The sequence below is a fragment of the Haplochromis burtoni genome, unplaced genomic scaffold, assembly GCF_018398535.1.
Source record: "Haplochromis burtoni strain Fernald_Lab_line unplaced genomic scaffold, NCSU_Asbu1 Contig_318, whole genome shotgun sequence".
NCBI lineage: Eukaryota > Metazoa > Chordata > Actinopteri > Cichliformes > Cichlidae > Haplochromis > Haplochromis burtoni.
Window position 1 is genome coordinate 1 of NW_024582679.1, and position 20,889 is coordinate 20,889.

The window sequence follows — 20,889 nt, forward strand, 5'->3', positions numbered from 1 at the left end:
CAAGAATGCTGCGAAGTGGACTTGAGAGAATATCTTAAAATATCCCTGATTGAGTTAGAGGGGATCATTTTCATGTAACACTTTTGTAATGATAATATCCGAAGCTTAAGTAATAAAGGAAGGAGTGAAATCTGCCTCTTGTCAGCATTTACGATGAGAAGCACTTGCATGATTAGATGTCTTGCGATCGATGCAGCCTCTTCTCCCAATCATTAAGACTGCTCTTAACAGATTACAGCCCCCTCCCAAACATGCAGCCCTTCCTCCTCTTCTCCCTGCTCCTCCTCCTCCTCCTGTCTCACACACTCCCCTTTTTCAGCAGAAAGAACTGGAGCCGAGACGCTCTCGTACTTCTTAAGCTTTATTTTTTTAATTTTAGCCTCTTTTTATAGCATTTTCTTACACCTAAAGCTGAAGCTCACCTCTTTTGGTATAGGTGGCCGTTATCTGCTTTCACATGAGCACTTCTGATGACCTGGCACATGAATGGACAGCAGAATGAAAAAGACTAAACTGTAATACAAGATTTTGTGGTTAGAGAAAAGACAACAAAGATGGACCTGCGGACAATCCTTTATCACCTGCTGCTTTTCTGCTTTGATCCATCTACAGCCACAAGCCTCATAACAGGTAAGACGCACTCACACACAAAAATGCTGCAAAGATACGTCTGCTTGATTTAAGTGTGGATCTATTTTTGCTTCCTCATGTGCTGAATATCTGATTGTGTGCTGAACTTTGGGCTCCTGAAGCAGATATATTTGAAGCCAGAGGTAAGCACTGTACTTCTACTGAAACTGAAACACTATAAAGACGAATAACTAAGTGTATTTTTGTAGTTTTCCTATATTTACTATTACAAAGTAATTTATTTGTTAGTGTAATACAGACTATTTAGTAAATGCAAATGTGAAGCCAATTCAGTTTATATCCAGCATGAATAGCATGAAGGTAGTGTGTAGTGTGTGTTGTGTGTGTGTGTGTGGTGGGTTGGTGTTGGTGTGTGTGTGTATGTGTGTTATAGGCCAGCGCGTGTGCAAGACAGGAAAAGGGAAGCCATGCTATAAGCTGGCCTACTTCTCCGAGCTCCGCCGTAAGCTGAACTTCGTGGAGGCAGAACGCGCCTGCAGACGGGATGGGGGGCAGCTCCTGAGCGTGGAGTCTGAGTCCGAGCAGAAGATCATAGAGCAGCTCATCACAGAGCTCCGCCCAACTGATGGAGACTTCTGGATAGGTCTCCGCCGAAACCATGGAGGCGAGGATAGCAACTTGGACTGCTCTTCCCAGTATTACTGGCTGGATGGTAGCAAGTCCACATTTATTTCGGAACAGAGAGTCAGTTTGTGAAAAGTTCATTTTAAAGCAGAGATGTAAAAAAAAAAAAAAAAAACTCCACCAGATGAGAAAACATAGACTGTATAAAAGATGGATGTAGCTTGTAGAGATTTTAGCTGAATTCTTTTTAACAGCATGTAGGGGTTGAACCATCTTATTAATACTTGCATAGAAATCTATGAGTAAACAGCCTCTAGCTGGCTTTGTGTCCTCAGAAAATACTTCATGCATGACTAAATCGGCAGTTTTGGATAGTGTTAAATAAAACATGAAGTTACGACAAACGTGAAGCTATGTTCGTTGTTTGTGTAGTTGGAGAATAAGTGTGTGTACCTCCCCTGCACATTTGAATTTAAATGACCAAAAACTGTGGTTGTGCAAACACTCATGGCTTCTTAACACGACTTCACTAATCAGCTGATTGAGTGGCTGCGTCCATCTCTTTATAGTCTGTGTGAGAAGACAGGTTTTTCTCATTTGTCTGATCTGCTCAAAGATTTAAATGTGTTAGTGTCAATGCTACCTTTTGTTATTTCAGACCTACTTATGTTTTTCATTTTTGTATTAAACTTGTTGAGTTTACCTGTAATGAAATGTGCTATATAAATATAATTGGCCTTGCCGTTGTCAAAACCAGCTTGGTAGAAATAGAAGAGAAAAAAAACAGGACAAAAAATCTTTATTTCAAGGATTCACGTGAAAAAGGTTAAATGCTCCCTTTTTTGCAGTACAACTGATATTGTTTTAGGTCTGTAGTGTAGTACAGCACAAAATCTTGCAATTAAGTTTTGCTGTAACATATTCAACAATTATTTTTAACTTGAAACCTTTGATGCCAGCTTTAAATAGTGTACATCTTAATAAGCAAAACACTAAAATATCTTTTATTTCTTTCCTTCATTAGGACTAAAAAAATGATTAATTAGTTAAAGCATCCATTACTCAGTCTTTAAAAAAGTCAGACTTCAAACACTTCGTTGCTTTATCACATTGTCACATTTTATTTCATTTTTGTTCGTTATAATACTCATATGTGCTCATATCTGGTGTTAAACAATCAGCAGCGGATCAGCAGAGCTCGACGAGGTCGAAGGGACACTAGTTACCTCTCACGTTACTTTACAATACCTTGAAAAGTCATTATAGATTTTTTTTCTCCAGTGTTGCCAAAAATATGGTTGCTTTGTGTGCGTCTGTATAGGAACTGGCACTGGGATGAGCCATCGTGTGGTTATGAGGTGTGCGTTGTAATGTATCACCAACCGTCCGCTCCTCCTGGTATAGGGGGGCTCTACATGTTCCAGTGGAACGACGACAATTGTGAAACCAAGAACAACTTCATCTGCAAATACACTGCAGGTATTACTCAGAGGTCATTTAATTTTTGTTTGACTTGAAATTGTTGTTACTGCTGAATTCATTTTTTTTCTCCCCAGAGGAGTCACTGGAACCTTCTCCTTCACCTAACTCCACTCAAACAGGTAAAAAAAAAAATTTATATTAGCTTTTAGGCTGATGTTGACATTTTGAATGTTTAAAGACTGATAGCTTTCATTACAGATGTCTTCCCTTCACCCGTGGTGCCGTGGAATCCAAATGATCACAACCACAACCAAACAGGTCACGATGATAAACATTTCAATCATTTGTGAAAAAATCAGACAGATTTCGACCTACACAACAATTACTAAATCTGTATCTTGTCTGTCTTTTATTTAGTTCTGAATTTGGTTTACATCATCATTCCCACCATCCCCCTCATACTGCTGCTGCTGACAGTGACAGGTGTCTGCTGCTTCAAGCTGATTGTCCGACGGTGAGGATCCAAAATAAAGGCAAATACTAAATGCAAGAATACTAAAGACCGCAATGTCATGCGGTTATGGTGACATACACACACAGTGGGCATGAATCTCATGGTAACTGGGAGCAAAAGGTGGAATTTATTTGGGATTTTCTCTAAATCCACACAGGGCCAGAATTATTCATACATCCCCACTAGTATTTGACCTTTCCAAAGTTCCAACCTCAACCATATTGAAGTCTACCAAAAGCATCTGGTTGCAGTGTAACTTTCTAAGGGAAATTTAACCATTTGAGGAGATTAATGTTTCCCAATTCAGTTTTCAGTATATTTGAGATCATTGGCCTGTTGGGTCACCCAACTGTGTTCATGTTTCAGTTCATGGCAGGTTTGATCCTTCAAGCTTTCTGGGTTCTTCCAAAAAATCCTAAACAAATTTACACTCATCTGGGTTAAAAAAAAAAATCTGAGTTTCTACTAGACCTTGGCAAAGTGGTGGCACATCAGAATAATTTGTATTTGTGTACACTTGTTTGAACTGATGATCTTGAAATCTGCTCCAAGCAACCTTCCCAACATCCTTCTCAGATATTCACTGAGTTCATAGGACATTCTTATTATTCTAAGTATTGGTCAGTCCAATGAGTGCTGTTAAATAAATCCTTTATATGCTGGCAAAGGAAACTAGCAGTTTTAATCAGTTCTGATCATTAACAAAATGGTAAATGGTCTGTAGTTGTATAGCGCTTTACTAGTCCCAAAGGACCCCAAAGCGCTTTACACATTCAGTCATCCACCCATTTACACACACATTCACACACTGGTGATGGCAAGTTAACAGACACTGTAGTGCTTCAGCAACTTCAGCACAACTTATTAAAAGATTTAAATGAGTGTGTATATATATATATATATATATTTGAGCCTGTGTGGATTAGAGAAAATCCTAAATAAATTTAAATTTGTGCACCCAATTATTGTTCTTTAACGTTATTAAAGATTTATGCAGTACAATCATATTCACTCTGGAAAACAACTGTTTAAAGAAATCATTAAAAGCTCAAAATGACTGTGATATTCATGCCCATGACGACTGCATCTAAACGTCTAACCACAATTGCATTGCTACTTTCCCTATTTCTACCTCTAATGGTATAAGAAAAAAAAAAAAGGGTTTTCCTCTTTATAGCATTATTTGAGCTCTTCTTCCAATTACATGCTCACTTTTCTTCCCTATCAGTAGCACTTATTCTGCTATAGATTGACAAATCCGAAATGGTTTAAAAATTTAATTTTTTTTTTTAAATTAAAATGTCTGAGAGATTTCTAAACACAGCTGAGATGTGCAGTTTTTCATAGACATGACTCATACTGAAGTACACTGAGGAGGAGTATTTTCAATGTTGATTAATACACAATATTAATTTATGGCAGCATTCACAATGATGTATGTGGGGTGTGCTCATAACACACAGTAACAATCCATAATGGTGGAGATAGAGTCATGTTGTTTTCCGTATGCGTGAATGTTTTAAGGTGTCTTGTTTGGTGTCTTCTCTCTCTCTGTGTGTGACAGGAGGAGGAAACAGCAGAAATCCGAAGTATGTCAAACAGACCCAGGACTGTGCCCAAGCCCAACTTCAACTGATGTCTACAACGTCATTCGTTCCCAGAAGGATGACGACCTCGTGTCAGCTCGCCCGCAGACCAAGAACACCTCCTTTTTATGCCCCTCCCCTGACACACCAACTGGTGACTACGATAATCTGGGGGGTCGGGACACAGAGAGCGGCTTTGTGACACTTGCAAGCACAGAGAGCTGTTTCCTAAACTTTGACCTCAACGACCTCAGCCTCGGGCGCCGTGGCACTCATGACTTCTGCGACACCAGCTTGGGCCGCTCAGGGAAGAGGGACGTGAGTGGCAGCAGTTTGGGTCGCACGGGTCACAGAGAGTTCTACGACAAGAGTCTGGGTCGTCGTACAACGAAGAGCGAGCATTTCGGCGGCAGCCTATACAGGGACCACGGACTGTATGATGGCAGCACCACAGCGGGGAGTGACCTCTATGATCCCAAACTAAGACCTGGAGGTCACACACGAAAAGCTGACCTGTATCAGACATACTTCACCAATGGAAAGGAAGACACTTACCGAACCAGCCTCGGAACCTACGGAAACCGAAAGTCCTACAACGCAAATGTGGATTGCTACAGAAATGGGCTGAATTTGGACGGTGGAAGAAGATACTTCAACGAGCATGAATGGATCAACAGGGAAAATTACTGATTGCCTCAAAATCTCCTTTATTATGTGTACAGCACTGAATGAGTGAATGATACTGAGAGAGTGGCTAAAGACTGTGCATGGTTTTAAATGTTTCTAGTCTGTTATGTTTAAAGGACTGAAAATCAGGTTGAAAAAATATATAATTTATATTTTATTGCTGGCCCAATAATTCAGCCTGTAGCCTGCTGGTAGACTAGTCTGTGTAGGCATTCGTTTTTGGTAAATGAACACAATTTTGTCTCTGAATACTAAAGTAACCGGGTGGCGCAAATAAGTTATATTTGTTTATGCAGATAGTTTGATGTGCTCCCGTTTCGTGATGTCTCAGCCTCTTCCTCTACAGTGATGCTTACTGAAAGAACGCAAATCAACGAAAAGATTTGGGTTACTCAGAATCATTCAGACCTACTGTAATGAATTTCTTTTGAAGACAAGGTCATAGGATTATTTGTGACTTTATTACAGGGAGGTAGGGGCAGAAATACATCAAAGCAACAATTACAAAAGGGGAGTCTGTTACTGGCATTTCCACAATTTTACGCATTGATTTCTGTTTACAGTTTACCCTGAACGGGCTGCGTATAATGCCTTAAACGATGTCCGTTCAATCTGTGCCGTTCTGTGCTTTAAAACTTCCAAAGGCGGAACGAAAAGTGTTGTAGGTTTGGGGTTAGAAGAAACAAAAATGCATGGAATAACAAAGACAATGTCTCAGGTTAAAGTTTCGTCCTATTTAAAAATGATCCAAAGTGACAATATTACACGAGATCAATTCCAAACCACCGGAGTACCCTTGACACAAAGGTCACCTAATGGTAAAGCCTCCAGAGTTTATCTGGACCTCACTAAAGCATCCAAGCAAATATTTCAATATATGCATGCATAGGAAGTTTTTGGAAAGAGCCATAATACAGTTACATTACAGAAATGACCCAGTAAAGAAGCACCTACTGTAAGCTAAGCTCACATTTTCTTGTGTACATGGGATCATTACCAAAATGTAGACGTTTACAGTTGACTCTGAGGATTATGAGCATCTCTGTCTATAAAAGCATGTGTGTTTTCATGTGTGTGTAGCAGCCTGTTTTGCATGGTCGTGTCATGCTGTGCTTGCTTGGTAAGATAACTGAGGTCTTGAACTTATGTTATGTTTGCTGTGCTTGAAAACTGTTGTACACCCAAGTATACCTGAGAGATGCGGGCTACCTCAAACAGATTAAACACAATAAACCAGTACTGCTCGTGGCAGGTGGTTGTATTTATCTCCTGTGTGGTTTTATATTGCCTTAAATTGTGACGAGACCTTAATTTTACACACTTATTAAAGTATTTATCAAAGCCATTCTTAAAAAAAACAACAACAAGTGCAACGGTAGCGGCTACAATTTAGCTTGAGTGCCTGCAGCCTAACCAAACATTACGGCATGCTATTACAGTGTAATATAAACCAAAGCATCATCATTATTACTATTAATTCAGAATGTATTATGTCTTGATATCTCTCCTGTAAGTGAAAGTGGTTTGTATGTTTGCTACATAAGGAATATTCCAATAAAATGAGATGAAAAGCCAACCTGTCAAAGAGTGACTTTACTGCCCCAATAAAAACAACATCGGATTTATATTCACAGTCAATCATGATTTTATTAAGTTAAATTACTTAAGCATCCTTGGTTTTATTTATCTTCCACACTCATACCTGACAGAGCACACAACAGGACACTGTTCAAGCCCAGACGCGAGAGGATTTCTGCGTTTCACTGGTCAGAGAAATTCCTCCAGTCAGGCCACGTTTTCAAGTTTCGAATATGGGCTGAATTAATGCAAATATTTTGTGGTGTGCATCCCCTTAAAGACATCCGGCTCAACACAGGCATACAAAATAAGATAAAACGTCCAGCTGATACCCTGCCAAGCATTTTCTTTCACTCTCACATGCACTGTCTCACACACAAGCTCAAAAGCAGACTGATGTCTTTTCCACATATTTTTCTCAACTTTTTCTAATACGTTTCTGCCTTTCATCCACACGCAAACACTGTTTGGTCACCAAAAAGTGGTCCAGGGTGGTGATATTCAGAGAGTCTGTGTAGTGTTGATGACAAGTAAACAGGGGGATTGATGTCTTTAAAGGGTCTGATAGCTTCAAAGGTTTCTTGAGACAACATGCACACTGACACACAAATACCAGCTGTTTTGAGAAGAGGTGATTGACGTCTTTTGTTGGGATTTTGTACAACTGTACAGGTTCGGGTGTAAAAGGTCAGCCGTGGCTCCGCTTACGAGGCTGCTTTTGCCGCCGCGGTTTTAAGATGGCGTAGCGCCTAAAGGTGATGTGTTGGTCAGATATGAATGGGATGTAGAACGCTCTGAAGAGAGGAGATGACCTGAGAGAAAAATGCCTTACATGTAAACAATCTGCTTCACATTGTAGATCTCCTTAATGTTTACATTTTCTCAGGATGTTTCCTTTTCTTTTCAACTGCAATACGTTATGCTTTTTCCTTCATTTACAGATTTTAATTTTACTGTTTTTTACACTTATTTGTAAAATATTTACTTGTAAAACTACCTTGATGCTTGAAGAAAAGGCTTATAAGCGATGATAGTCCACTCCTCTTTGCTGGCTGAGTAACGTGGCTCAAGCGTCGTCTCTTCATCTGTGTCTAGGTCCACTAAGTAGTGGCACTGTTTTAAATCAACCTGCACAGAGAAGACAAATACATTTTTAATTTATTTGCTCTTAACTACAGTATTAGTTAGCAAACATGTCTGCGTCTAAGGAACTTACATATCTGCTTGGCTCCTCCAGGTTCTGATCGTTCATATTAGCTGGGATGATCTGTGTGGCCAGAGGACCAGAGGCATACGGCTGAGGCAGCTGCCCCTTAAACTCAGACTGAATGAAGTGCAGTTGCCAGCTGGAGATTAAAAGAGAGACTTTTAGCTTAGTAAAAACATAAAAATGAGAAATCACCCTTACAGACTTTATCAGACACTGAAAACCTGTGCAGATTTTCTGGACACTGACTTGTGTGGGAGAAGAAAACTGCTCGGGAAGCGATACCACTCTTTGCCAACACATACGCTGACAGGCCTGCTTTCGGGGACCGAGTGAAGAGTCGGATCCTTGGCAATGCGGTGAAATTCTGGGTACAGGTCCAGAGGGGCATGGTAGCCTGTAAACAGACCAAAATATCATAAGCCTTCGCTCAATGCTGATGCTGGTGCTTAGGGAAAATGGGACACACACACAAACCTCTGAAGAGGGCGACAGAACGAGACAGTGACAACACAGCGAAGACCACCACTGCGCTTAAAGCCAACCAGTTCGAGGAGACGGTGTAGTGTTCCAGTCGGTATCGCTGGAACAGGAAGTGGTAGCATTTCTGTAAATAAAATGAATAAAATCCATTTCATTTACGTGCACATTTGTGACCAAATGAGCCTAAAAATGCTGAAATCAACTAACGCAGCAGGCTGTTTTGCTTTGAAAGCCAAAATTAGACAATGGTAAACTACACCTGTAATGAGGAGAGGGCAACTGCCCCGCTGAGGCAGATGAGAGGGTAAATAGGAAAGAGAAAACGCTCTTCTTTATGAGGTCTAGTGAAGAAAACCAACATCCACAGATACATGGGAGACAGAGTCAGCCAGTACGGGCGGCCCAGGTTCTGCACTGAAGAAAACACATGTGTGTACAACGATGTGAAATCACAAAAGGTAAACCCTGTAAATGTGCTGGAAGATACTGAATATACTGCACTGTGGAGCACAGTGACTTAGAAGAGTGCTAACCGGAGTTAATGTGAGACAGTAGATGAGGGTAACTACCTGGACTAAATCATGAACAAATGTATATAGGTGAGTGAATCATTACAAGTGTAATGTAAATGTAACAAGCCAAAATCAACATATTTTGTGCATACGCAGGAAAACACACCATTGAACCTGTGTAACAGTGTCTCCATGAGAGCAGTGAGTGGCAGGGAAAACAGTGCCAGAGCAAACACCAGGTTGAAGTTCAGGACGCCGTTTACAAAGTAAAAATGCCACGGCTCCGTACCTGGAAATTAAACAACAGAAAGCAAGTGAAGTTACCCTGTGCCCAACAAAAACTGCAGCGACAAACTGTTAAATCTTAATATTTGCTTAATATTGTCATTGACGTATTATCAGTCCAACAGTTACTGTAGTAAATTAGGCAATTCATAAAAGGCATATCCAACATTGTATATCCTAAATATCTCATACTTTATATAAATATCACATGTGGATGTATTGAGGTATTAAATGTGACAAAACAGGTCATTTACCATATAGATCAGGCCCATGTGGTGTAAAGACATTGTACAGGAGAATATTGAGTGGCGCTATGACCAGTTTGCCATAAAAGAAAGAGTCCACCGCCACCAGAGGTACCTGAGAACACAAGATGAGAAGGAAAGTGAACTGATGCAGGTCACATAAACATTAAGCTCCTGCATAAAAATATGCTATAATTCCCAAAGAACTACAGATACAGATGGACAAAAGGGTTAAGCCACACCTCTTAAATCTTTGAATTCAGGTGTTTTTCGTCCCATTGCCACAAACTAAAAGAAAATCACCAACCTAGCTATGCAGTCTGCTTTAAAAAATATCTGTCAAACAGTGGATCATTCTGAAGAGCTCTCTGATTTTGAGCGTAGTGCTATAATAGGATGCCATCATTTCAACAGATGAATTCGTCAAATTCCTTCCCTACTAGATATTCCACAATCAGCTGTAAGAGGTGTTCCTGCAAAGTGGAAGGATTTAGGAACCACAGTAACTTAGCTACAAAGTGATAGAGGACATAAAGTTACAGAGTTAGGTTAGTGAGCGCTGAGGTGCACAGTGTGTCATTGAAATCCTCCTGACTCAATAACCTCCACTGGAATAACCATCAGCATAAAAACTATCCACTGAGAGTGTCATGACATGGGTTTCTATGGCCGAGCAGCACCTGTAGGTGTATGTGGCCCAATATTTTTTAGTATAGTTTACATATGTTGTGACAATGTGACACATAACAGCAAAATGCATTATTATATTCCTGCCCCTGTGGTACGTCCACAGAGATTTTGTGGGGAATGCTCTACCTGTGACAGAAAAGAAACCCATTATTCTAGTAGTTCTATATTCTTACCAGCAGCAGAAGCAAAGCAATAAATGACCAGGTGATGAAACTCTTCCACTGCCTCTTCAACACAAGCAAGTCGAAAGCAATTGGAAGTCTAAAGAGAGAGAAGAAACTTCAATGACACAGTAGCTGATCCGGCTCACATTCATCCCAGTTCATATGTTATTGTAACGTGATACAAGTGATACATTTTTGTTGTCAATGGTTGGCTGTATTGCACTAACTAAAAAGAATTAAACTCCACTGAAAATTCAAGCAAGCCCGTGAACATTTATATCCAGAATAAAGTAAAAAAAATTTTTTTAAGGTGTAAAGTTTTTTCAAAAAAGCTGTATTACAATTAACACATAGTTAAAAGCCTGCAATGCCAGTATTTAAAGTCATACCCGATCAATGCAGAGAATGGCCATCCAACAATGGCGCCGGCAGCCACGCCGATGATGGCTAACGGTGTTGAGTCTTGGAACCAACCCGTCATGGCAACCAGTGTTGTGTACATACAGAAAGACGAAGGTAGGAAAGCTGTAGAGAAAGAAATAAACTTTAATCAGAAAAAGACAAAGCACAAACACAAAAATGTCTCTACAATCCCTACAGCGTTAATGGGAGCACAGGAGAAATAAATCATAAATATGAAATGTTCCTTAGAGGCAAACACTGCACACTGTTCGTGTGGCAGTTCTGCTCTTCTTGATCAGTGATCTGCCAAAAGGCCAGAAAAGCAAGGCTTTGTAATGAGTTGCTCGATGTAAAAACCAACAGATGTAAGGATGGAGGCAACTGATAGTCCCCAGAAATGTAGCTAAACACGACCAACCTGCAGAGGAGCAGAACATTCCTGTGCTCAGGACGAGGAATGCCAACATCAAACGACCCACGTGCAAACCAAACTTCTTACAAACTGCTCTGTGGCACACACACATGCACACGCACACACACACACACACACACACACACACACACACACACACACACACACACACACACACACACACAAAATAAAAATGCTTAACTTTAGTAACATATCTTAATCAGAAAAAAACGCTGCAGGAAAATTGCTTTGTAACAGATGATTCTAGACATCTACAAAATTATCCCAAAATGTGAACACCAAAGTGCTAACATGCCTTGCATTTAAGAGGAGGGTAAACTCACTTGTAGAAATAGAGCTCACAGACACAGCAGGAGAATGCTAAGACACATCGCACAAAGTAGAACACCAACACCTGCAACACAGTCATAACACAAGCCTGAAACTACTGCACATGTCCCACTATAACGTTACACACACCTGTGTGTGCACGCATGTGTGAATTCATGTATTTTAAACTTTAGATGCACCGTGGAGGAATATTGAACTTTTTAGTCTATGCAGATTTTAGTTTAAAGCTTCTTCTAATAGAAGTAGCATGTCCTGCAGGTAAATATAGTTTTCAATTTTAAAAAGAAAAAGTATACTGATGATGAGCTTGTTAGATTTTACACAGAATGCATTCACTGTGGTGTTAGGATCAGCATAGAATTTCAGAATCGGTGCATCCCTATTATAAAATACAGGAACGTCAACACATGGCAAAATCCGAGCTTGCGATACTTACCTTGTTTGTCTGTAGAACATGGGCGTGCAAGCAAGCAGGAAGTGCATGTAACCATAAGTAAGCATAGGACCTGATGGCATACAGTGGAGAGTATTCCCATGTTTGCATTCCTGTGCCGTAGAGCAAGTAGTGCATCTGTCAGAACACAGGAATAAAAGACAAACATAATCCATTGGAACAAGAGAGAGATGCTACAAAATGATTCTGAAGCAGGCATTAGAAAAACTGTCACACAACACACTATGGTAGGGCTGTGCGATATGACCAAAATCTCATATCCCGATATAACACATTTATCGCTCTGACAACGATATAAATCACAAAAATGTAACATTTTCTGTAAATTCTGTAAATCTCTGGCAACTCAACTTGCGTGAAGTGTTTCCAGCTGGGCCTTTTAACAGATGCATGAAACTATAAATTTTTAGACATAAGTTGTAACGGCCACCATTTTCTTTCAAAGTTTGACTCTAAGGTTTATTTTTTAGCACTTGATGGCTCTTTTTTGCTTCTCATCCATAAACTCTCTGCATACTCTTTCACGTGATTCAGTTTATTTTGAAAAGTCTCAACAGGATCTTGAGCTTTATTGTGAAAGGTTTACGAGGAAAACAAACAAGCCGACAGCGGAGCCACGCAGTGGTTTTACCATCATTGTTGCTAAAGGCAACAGGTAAAAACAGACGCTTGTTCGTCCATAGTGTGGTAAGAGAAAGAGAGAACTTTAAGAAATTAATATAGCCACTACAGTGACCATCAAAACAATGAAAAAACATTGCTGTAAACAGTTTATTTTACCACAAAACAAACGATAGCGTAATAGGAAACGATAGATGTTTTTATATCGTCATCCGATATATATCGTTATATCAAACAGCCCTACACTATGCCACTTTCAAATGCCCCACAGCAGAGATCAGTACTCACAGGCTCCCAGTAGTTAAACGTCTCATCGCAGTCGGAGATGTTGCTGAGCAAAGCTGCACAGAAGCGTGCAGAGAGCAGGCATTTAAATGCAGTCGAACCTTCTGGAGCCCATACCTGCCCCCCACGACTTATTGACCTATTACAAAAAAAACGATTAATATGAACATTCATTCAATGCATATGTATATACTTATGCTAATATAAATCAGAACATTCCCTTTACACAAATAAAAAATAAATTGTCTATATCTTAAATAATATAAACATTTATGTGAGCACTGAGTGGGTGTTTTATCACATACCAGTTTAACTGCTTTACTACACTCGTGTGCCTGCTTTTAATAAAATACCAATTAAGATAACACAGATAATCCCAAAATGTGCATGTGTGGTATCAAATTGTTGTGTATTTCCAGCTCACATTTCTGTTCACTTTTACAAAACACTTAAATATTTTCTCCAAATTTATTCCAGTTTCATATTTACTTTAGGAAATACTCTTTAAACAGTTTCTCTCTTTTCCAAACCAACATTATTAGTACTATTGTGAATAACAATTTCAAATGTTTTTATTGTTTCTATATTTTTCTCCAATTTCTTTTCACCTTTTATGTTTCTTATCCTGCCTCTGGATTTTGTATTTTAAAAGTATCTGATAAATTATTTAAACCAATGGTTTTTTTGTGAGTTATTAACAACAAAAAGAGAGCCAGTGTGATATTTATTTTAGTATAAGAAATATCAGCATCAACAAACTTTTTTCACACAAAAATTTATATAGTTCCATATTTCTCTGTATTTTTTATTTTATTTTTTTACAATGGCTAATCAAATATTGGTGAGTTAAATAACAGAGAGGGCTGCTTTTCTGTTAATGACATTAATAACGGGTCCACTGAGGGACAACAATGAGACTTGCCTATAACAGGAATGTTTTACATGGTGGAGGCCGCTGACATTTTCCTTAGTCATGTTTTCTGACTGTTTTTTCACTAGTTTTGCATTTGGCCAGGGTCAGTGTCACTACTGGTATCATGAGGCAATACCTGGGCCCTACAGAGGTTGCACAGGTAGTCCAACTGCTCCAGGATGCACATCAATATGTGGCATTGCCAGAAGGCTTTTGGTGTTTCCCAGGACAGTTTCAAGAGCATGGGAAAGATTCCAGGAGACAGGCAGCTACTCTAGGATAACTGAACAGGGCTGCACAAGGTCCTTAACCCATGAGTATTACCGGTATCTGCTCCTTTGTGCAAAGAGCAACAGGATGAGCACTACCAGAACTACAAAATAACCTCCAGCATGCCACAGGTGTGAATATCTCTGACCAAAAAATCTAAAACAGACTTCACGAGGGTGGCCTGAGAACCCAACGTCCTCTGAAGGATGAAGGAATTGATATCAATGACTGGCTTTGTTTTAGCCTGACCAAAACGGGACATTATGTTTTGGTCATCCGACTCCACCAGGTTGCACCTTAGACAGCTCAGTGATGCCCTGGTCCAGCTCTGCAAGGACATCCCCCAGGACACCATCCCACATCTTATTAGCACCACATAGGACCATGCAAACTCCTAAGTGGCATTTTGAGTTGCTGCAATGGAATTTCAGCAGCAGCAACTATCCTGTCTCATCATTTTATCACTTCTGGGTGTCTTCCATCAAACAATGTGGTATCATTTCATTCCTAATACATTATCCAGTCCATCTGAGCATAGATACCCAGCTAGATTTTTTCCCATTGCGATTTGATGTTTTTTTTCTAAATGTTAGTTAATTTTTTCTGAGCAGTGTATACATATGATTCTGGTCTGAGCAGATATTCTCATTTCTGTCAATTATGATCACTCCCAGTTAAAATGTTATCATTTCAACTCTGCCACCTCCAGATCTGACTCCGAACCACACATCACAGCCGATCACACCGTCATCTTGTAAAATATATAAATAATGTGCACTTTCTATCGGTTAGGAAATACTTATATCTTTATTGTCTAACAGTTATAATAACTTCTCGTGTAAAGAGAACTGTGTGGATGGTCACACTAATACAAACGTGTGATTTGCGTTCACAGTGTTGCTTATGTGTTGCAGTGTTTCCTTTGTTCGCGCCCATCATCAGATTAGTCAGATTATAGTCGGCTCAGCTGCAGCTCAGCCCTGACCCTCACGTTACGTATTTTATGACACGTCACCTTACAAATTGTCACTTTCCCCAACAACAACAACACCACCCAATCGTCTCAAACAAGTGTTTGTGTCGGTCCAGAGCACGAGTTTACTCACGCCACAACTGGCACCACAGCCAGTTACCACATATCTGACACTAACAGAATGAATGGAGCTGACCACTGCGATTTACTGCTCCGCTAAAACATAAACAACGCAACTTAGTTAGTACGGTGGACACACAGCTAAACAGCCACTATGGTTCATATTAAGGTAAATACACACTGGTGTAGTTTGTTCAATGGTCATTACCAGGCGTTGTTATCGTGTCGTTACAGTCAAAACTTACTAAGGTATCAAAGTAGCTAGCTTAGCTAGCTTCCCCTGCTCAGGCTGTCAGTCACACCTCCTCATGCAGCTTGTGTCTCCTCTGGATTTATACTCACTCTTGCCGAGTCTCTGTGATTTTGCTGTCATCGGTGACTTTCTCCTCTTTGGGTGCCCGAGTTTCGGCGGGGACGTTCACGTTGTTTGCATCTTGTCTGCTGCCTCGCCTGGTTCGCTGCCGAAGCGCCTTGGCCGCCATGTTTACCGACGGTACTGCTTCCGAGTCGCGATTCGTTCATTTTCGGCTGTGTCCGGTTATTGACAGCTCTAATCATACAGTTCAATTAAGCGCTTAAGTTACAAGTACTCTTTACTGCGATTCAGTAAAGTTTCAGTTCGCTTTAGATTACTTTTATTTATTTAAACGTATTTGTTATTAAAAATAAATAAATAAAAACGTTTAAATAAAATAAGGAAATGTGTGTGGGGGGAAGGTCAATCAAAGAAGTTCAAATAAACGCGAACTCAGCACTCTGTAAAGGCAATAAAACATGCATCAGTGCTTACTGAAAATTAGACCTAAGATAAATTTTTAGTTCCAGTTTTAGGTCAGTTCACAGACTAAACTTTCAATGAAACCAGCAGGAATTACAAAAATTACATTTCACCTCTGAATTTTTGGCAAAAATCACCAAACTGGGCTTTGTTTCAACTGTTAAAAACCTTTGTTAATTTTCAGATCTTATGATATTGTCTCTATTTAATCTTTTCTCCGCAACTCTTCCCTTGGATTTGATCTGTGTTGCTGCAAAGTAAAGTTACATTTTTTTTTAAAACATCTTAAAAAATCTCACAAGTAATAATTTTCATCACATTTTCCTTGCTGAAAGTACCGTGACTCATAGAACTTGCTCTAGTGAAATGTATATAACCTTTGCATTTGCTGCCCCACATGTGTGACCACCTTTATTTTTTAACATAGCCTGAACGCTTTTAGGTAAACTTTCTTGTCATGTCATGTCTTCAAAGCTTCAAAAAGTTTGAGGCATTGGGGAGACCAATCAGTGAATGATAGTGTTACATTGTGAGTTTTTCTATCGAGCCATGGTTTCACTGCATTAGCAGTATTTTTGTTATCATTGACATGCTAAAAATAAAGCTGTTGGCAATCAGAAACTTTCCAGAAAGCATTGCATGGTGAGTCAGAATCTGATGGTACTTTTTCTGTGTTTATTATTTCTCCAGTTTTAACAACACCACTAGGTGAAACGCAGCCCTAACAATGAGAGAGGCTCTCGTACATCTCTCCGGACATATGATTAAAATTTGAGTTAAAACATTTTTTTAATTTGGATTCATCACTCCATAACATCAACATCATGTTTCAACTAAAGGAATGGCAACAAATTATGTGCTTTCATAAAAGGCTGCTAGTAACAAAGTGCCTAAAGGTACAATTTAAAACAGTTTTTTGTTAGGTTGTCTATTATGTGTAGATACAACACTTATTAGGTTTCTTTTTTTATGTTTGAATGAAGTCAGAAAGAAAACAAGACTATTTTAAAACTGCAAGAAAGTCTGACTCCCTGGACACAAAATATAAAGAAATTATGGGTGGCTGAATACTTTTGCAGAGTACTGTGGTAAGTGTTTATTCTTTTGTGACACAGTTAGATAAAGGAATTTATTTATTTTACATCTTTACAACGTGTGTGTAATGTGACCACTAACTAATCTCAGTCTGTTCTTATTGAGAATTGTTTACTTTATGTCAGTGTCACGATGTTGCCATGTGGTGCACCATATGTGTCTTTTACTCTTTTACAGTAACTCCAGAGGCCAAAAATTTACATTAAATAACAGATTTATTGTTTCCTTGAAGCACAAACATATACACAGAATTACAATCACAATGTAGACACAATAGAGCAAACAACACCTCAACAACTGTAAACACTGTTTAGCTGCAGATTACACATTTATCATTTTCTATGCAGATATAAACAGATAATGCCTCTTAAAGGTAAGAGTGTAAATCGCCGTTCTTCTCTGAGTTTCAAGTGATGGCTACCTGATGGTGACTTGTAATCGAGAGGAAAGTAGAGTCTCCAAGTGTTTGTGAAACTGGAGTGCTCGTGTGTGTGACAGAGCATGTGTGTGTGAGTGGTAGATGAGTCTGTAGCAGTAACTGGTCTGGCTCAGATCAGGATGTGAGAACCTGTCAATGAGTTTAACTTGCTCCACGGTCCCACAACTAGCCTCTCGGACCACCGCGTGGAAATTCTTCTCCTCCCACGTAGGCCCAGTCCAGAAGCTGATGTCAAAGGTGAAAGGTTCGGGATACAGGCAAAAAGGATGAAACGGAGTCCCCGGCGATGGGTGGGATGAAAATTGTTTTAAGAAACGTGGGTCATGTGACCAAAGCAGCCTCCAGTCAGGGAGCGAGAACAGGAGCACGGCGAGTAGGTCCAAATTTAGAGACGCAGTGATGCGGACATGATTGTTGTTGTCACTTACATCGCTTGCAAACACCTTACCAACCAAACCCACTGGCTGCGCTTTCAGACGCAGACCTCCCTGCTCTGTTACTATGGAGACGCCAAAAGGAGCAAGTAGCGTTTCCAGCTTTTCTCCGAGCAATTTACCCGGCTGAGTTTCTGAAGGAAAAACACCTTGGATGAGGAGCTCGTGAAAGGCAGGCATAGCCCAGAGGCCGATGGGTACATTTCTGAAAACCACACCACTAATTCCATATAACAAGCTGGTAACACCATTACAGCTCCCACAGGACTCATCCTTCTCATTTCCTTCACTTTCATCACTCCCCTCACAGTCACCATGACCATCGGCGTTAATTATCGCCTCTTTTTTAGCTAGAAGCTCTTCCATCTGAGGGAGCAATGATGGACGTAGCATGTGCATACCACTTTCCCCTTCAGCATCAATGTCAAGAGAGCATGCTGACCTGAAGCTCTCAACTCCTTTGATTCTCACCCTATCTCCTTTATTTGAGGCAAGACATGTGGGCAGCAGAGTTTCTGTGGGTCTCGGATCATTTTCTTTGTCTGCAGAGGTATCAGTGTCAGAGGTGAGGTCTTTCTGAAGCAGGTGGATCCAGTAGCATTGTGCGCCATCGATTCCACAGCAGTGTGTCTGCAGCTGTTTTGCTGTGAGGAGGAAGGGGATGGTCTCTGTCATCATGGAGACCGGCCATTTCTTCGCCAGACCTTCGAGAAGAAAATCTTGCACCAACTTGACAGGGTGGACAGAATCTGAGTAGAGAAATCTCCTGATGAAAGAAAAGAGGTTGTAATTATATTTATGTGATTTATGTGTGTGTGTGTTGGTGGTGCAAACACCCGGGTAGCCACTGTGTTACTGTACCTGAATATGTAATCACTGAGCTCTGCTGGTATTTCGTACTGCACTTTCTCTCCTTCAACGACCTCCTCCACCTTCAGCAAATGAGCAGGGGTGTAGGGGATGCTGCGAGTAAACATGTGGACCAAAGCTTTCTCCACATGAAAGCCTTTATCCTGGCTCCTGTTCAGCAGCGATATCATCATTAGTGCCAGGCATGCAAACATACAAGGAAAACAAACAAAGAGATACAGCTGGGTTGCTTCTATACATAGACTCACCTTTACTCCTTACCTGTATCCAGTGCACTTGTAGCTCTGGTGCTTATCACTTTCAAAAGGGTGGATGGCACTCAGAATTAGATCTGCCTCCGCTGCCATGGCAACCGCCTGCCAGCTGTTGTGCCACTCTCGCTTCGGCTGGTCCACTGGTGTTCCTCCTTGTCCGTTGCACAAGGAGACGTGAACCTCCCCGCTTTCAGCCAGCACTTGAACACAACTGGAAGAACAACAAATTCACATTTTAAAATGTCAATACATGTATGACACGTACATAAAGGATTATTTTCTAATAACCAAAGAAGCAAATATTATTATTCAGTTACCCTGCAATAACACAGCTCAATTTCTCACGATAGCAGGTTTGTTATTTAGTGATTGCAAGAAAAAAATTTTTATTTCCTCTTTATTTATTAGAGATCAAAAGAAACAATTAAGCAAGGAAAAACTTTAATAAAGTGCTAGACACCAAGCGAACTCACAGGCGGGCATGCTTCAGGGCTGCTAGTGAGACTCAGTGAGAACCAGATAAGAAAACCGGATAGCAGATAATCAGATTTTGATACTGGCATTGAGGGAAAAGCAGTTTTCTCAATAAATCTGCCTTTTTTTCCAAGGTAGCAAAATAAATTAACCTGTCACCACAGGCTTTATTATTTTGTGTTTTCTGCAGAATTATACTAAATAAATAAAAAGAATTTCAAGCACGACCATTCACTGTCCGATATAAACAGTTCCGATTTTTAATTTAAAAACATGTTGCAGTAGGCACAATAAACAAGGTTAAATGATGATATCATTTTGAGATCACAGTGCCAAGCCAGAAAAAAAAAATTAATGAAGTGCGAGACTCCCAGTCTCCTGACAGGCGGGTGCACCTCCTGCTGAGACTGCCACAGAAATCAGAAAACCAGAATGAAAAACTGACCTTTTGATAGTGACAGTGGGGGTAAAAGGCTATTTTCTCAACAAATCTGCCCTTTCCCCATGGTAACAAGGCCTTACCACAGAGAAACAAGCTTTATTATTTCAGGTGGTTCTCTCCGTTCATTGTGCCATTAAAACTGTTTACATATTTATTTAAATCAGTAACTATTCGATCAAATAACAGCTAGAAGGGTCTGAGCATCCTGTAGAAGCTTTCATAACCTGGTCATTAGTTGCCTAAAACACCTTAAGTAGACACAAGAAGCAAGATTAAGTGATGATATCAATTATATTGAGGCAATAAATTGCAATTATTCCAGTTCATGTCACATAAAAAGGGATATAAACTGTTATAAAAACAAACTGAAAAACACATACAAACTTTTAAGCCCCAATAATGATGAGCTTGAGGCATCAAAAGCCTCTTTTAGGCTTCTTGCATATATAGAAATGAATGCAAGTGATGCGTGTGATGATGTTGTGATCATGGCATGATGCAGTCCTACCTGAGGAAGAAGTTTCTGAGAAGTTCTCTGTTCTTTTTAACCCCACTCTTTCGCCCACAGTGAGGGAAGTTGAACACCACACGGTCAAACAGATGGCCCTGCAGAGAGGCGCATTCCCCCAGCTTTGTGCAATCCACCTCAAACAGCACAGTCCCTCCTGAAAGAACAAACAGTGTTAAAGATAGCATGCAAGAAAGAAAGAAAGA

At 40.0% G+C, this 20,889-nt stretch overlaps 3 protein-coding genes across 3 annotated transcripts in view; 1 reads left to right on the forward strand and 2 right to left on the reverse strand.

Moving 5' to 3' along the window:
- Window positions 1–132: 132 nt before the first annotated feature.
- layna (layilin a) lies at window positions 133–7,000 on the forward strand. Its single transcript, XM_042228330.1, has 8 exons — window positions 133–630; window positions 753–773; window positions 1,025–1,319; window positions 2,534–2,694; window positions 2,772–2,816; window positions 2,896–2,955; window positions 3,055–3,151; window positions 4,716–7,000. Exons 1-8 carry the CDS (start codon window positions 555–557, stop codon window positions 5,425–5,427), a joined length of 1,467 nt encoding a protein of 488 aa, XP_042084264.1. The 5' UTR covers window positions 133–554; the 3' UTR covers window positions 5,428–7,000.
- A 51-nt stretch (window positions 7,001–7,051) lies between these two features.
- alg9 (ALG9 alpha-1,2-mannosyltransferase) lies at window positions 7,052–15,902 on the reverse strand. Its single transcript, XM_014339775.2, has 15 exons — window positions 15,732–15,902; window positions 13,117–13,252; window positions 12,190–12,324; window positions 11,747–11,817; window positions 11,409–11,497; window positions 10,978–11,113; window positions 10,598–10,685; window positions 9,744–9,849; window positions 9,371–9,493; window positions 8,952–9,106; window positions 8,687–8,816; window positions 8,459–8,606; window positions 8,219–8,348; window positions 8,000–8,130; window positions 7,052–7,814 (listed from the first exon to the last, which is right to left on the reverse strand). Exons 1-15 carry the CDS (start codon window positions 15,869–15,871, stop codon window positions 7,691–7,693), a joined length of 1,842 nt encoding a protein of 613 aa, XP_014195261.1. The 5' UTR covers window positions 15,872–15,902; the 3' UTR covers window positions 7,052–7,690.
- A 1,304-nt stretch (window positions 15,903–17,206) lies between these two features.
- Window positions 17,207–20,889, reverse strand: part of fdxacb1 (ferredoxin-fold anticodon binding domain containing 1) — a 4,501-nt gene continuing 818 nt past the window's right edge. The window contains exons 2-5 of the mRNA XM_014339774.2: window positions 20,684–20,840; window positions 19,267–19,470; window positions 18,997–19,155; window positions 17,207–18,901 (exon numbers count right to left, since the gene is read on the reverse strand). Of these exons, the coding sequence (XP_014195260.1) occupies window positions 17,680–18,901; window positions 18,997–19,155; window positions 19,267–19,470; window positions 20,684–20,840 (1,742 nt within the window). The 3' untranslated portion in view covers window positions 17,207–17,679. The remainder of the gene's footprint in view (window positions 18,902–18,996; window positions 19,156–19,266; window positions 19,471–20,683; window positions 20,841–20,889) is intronic.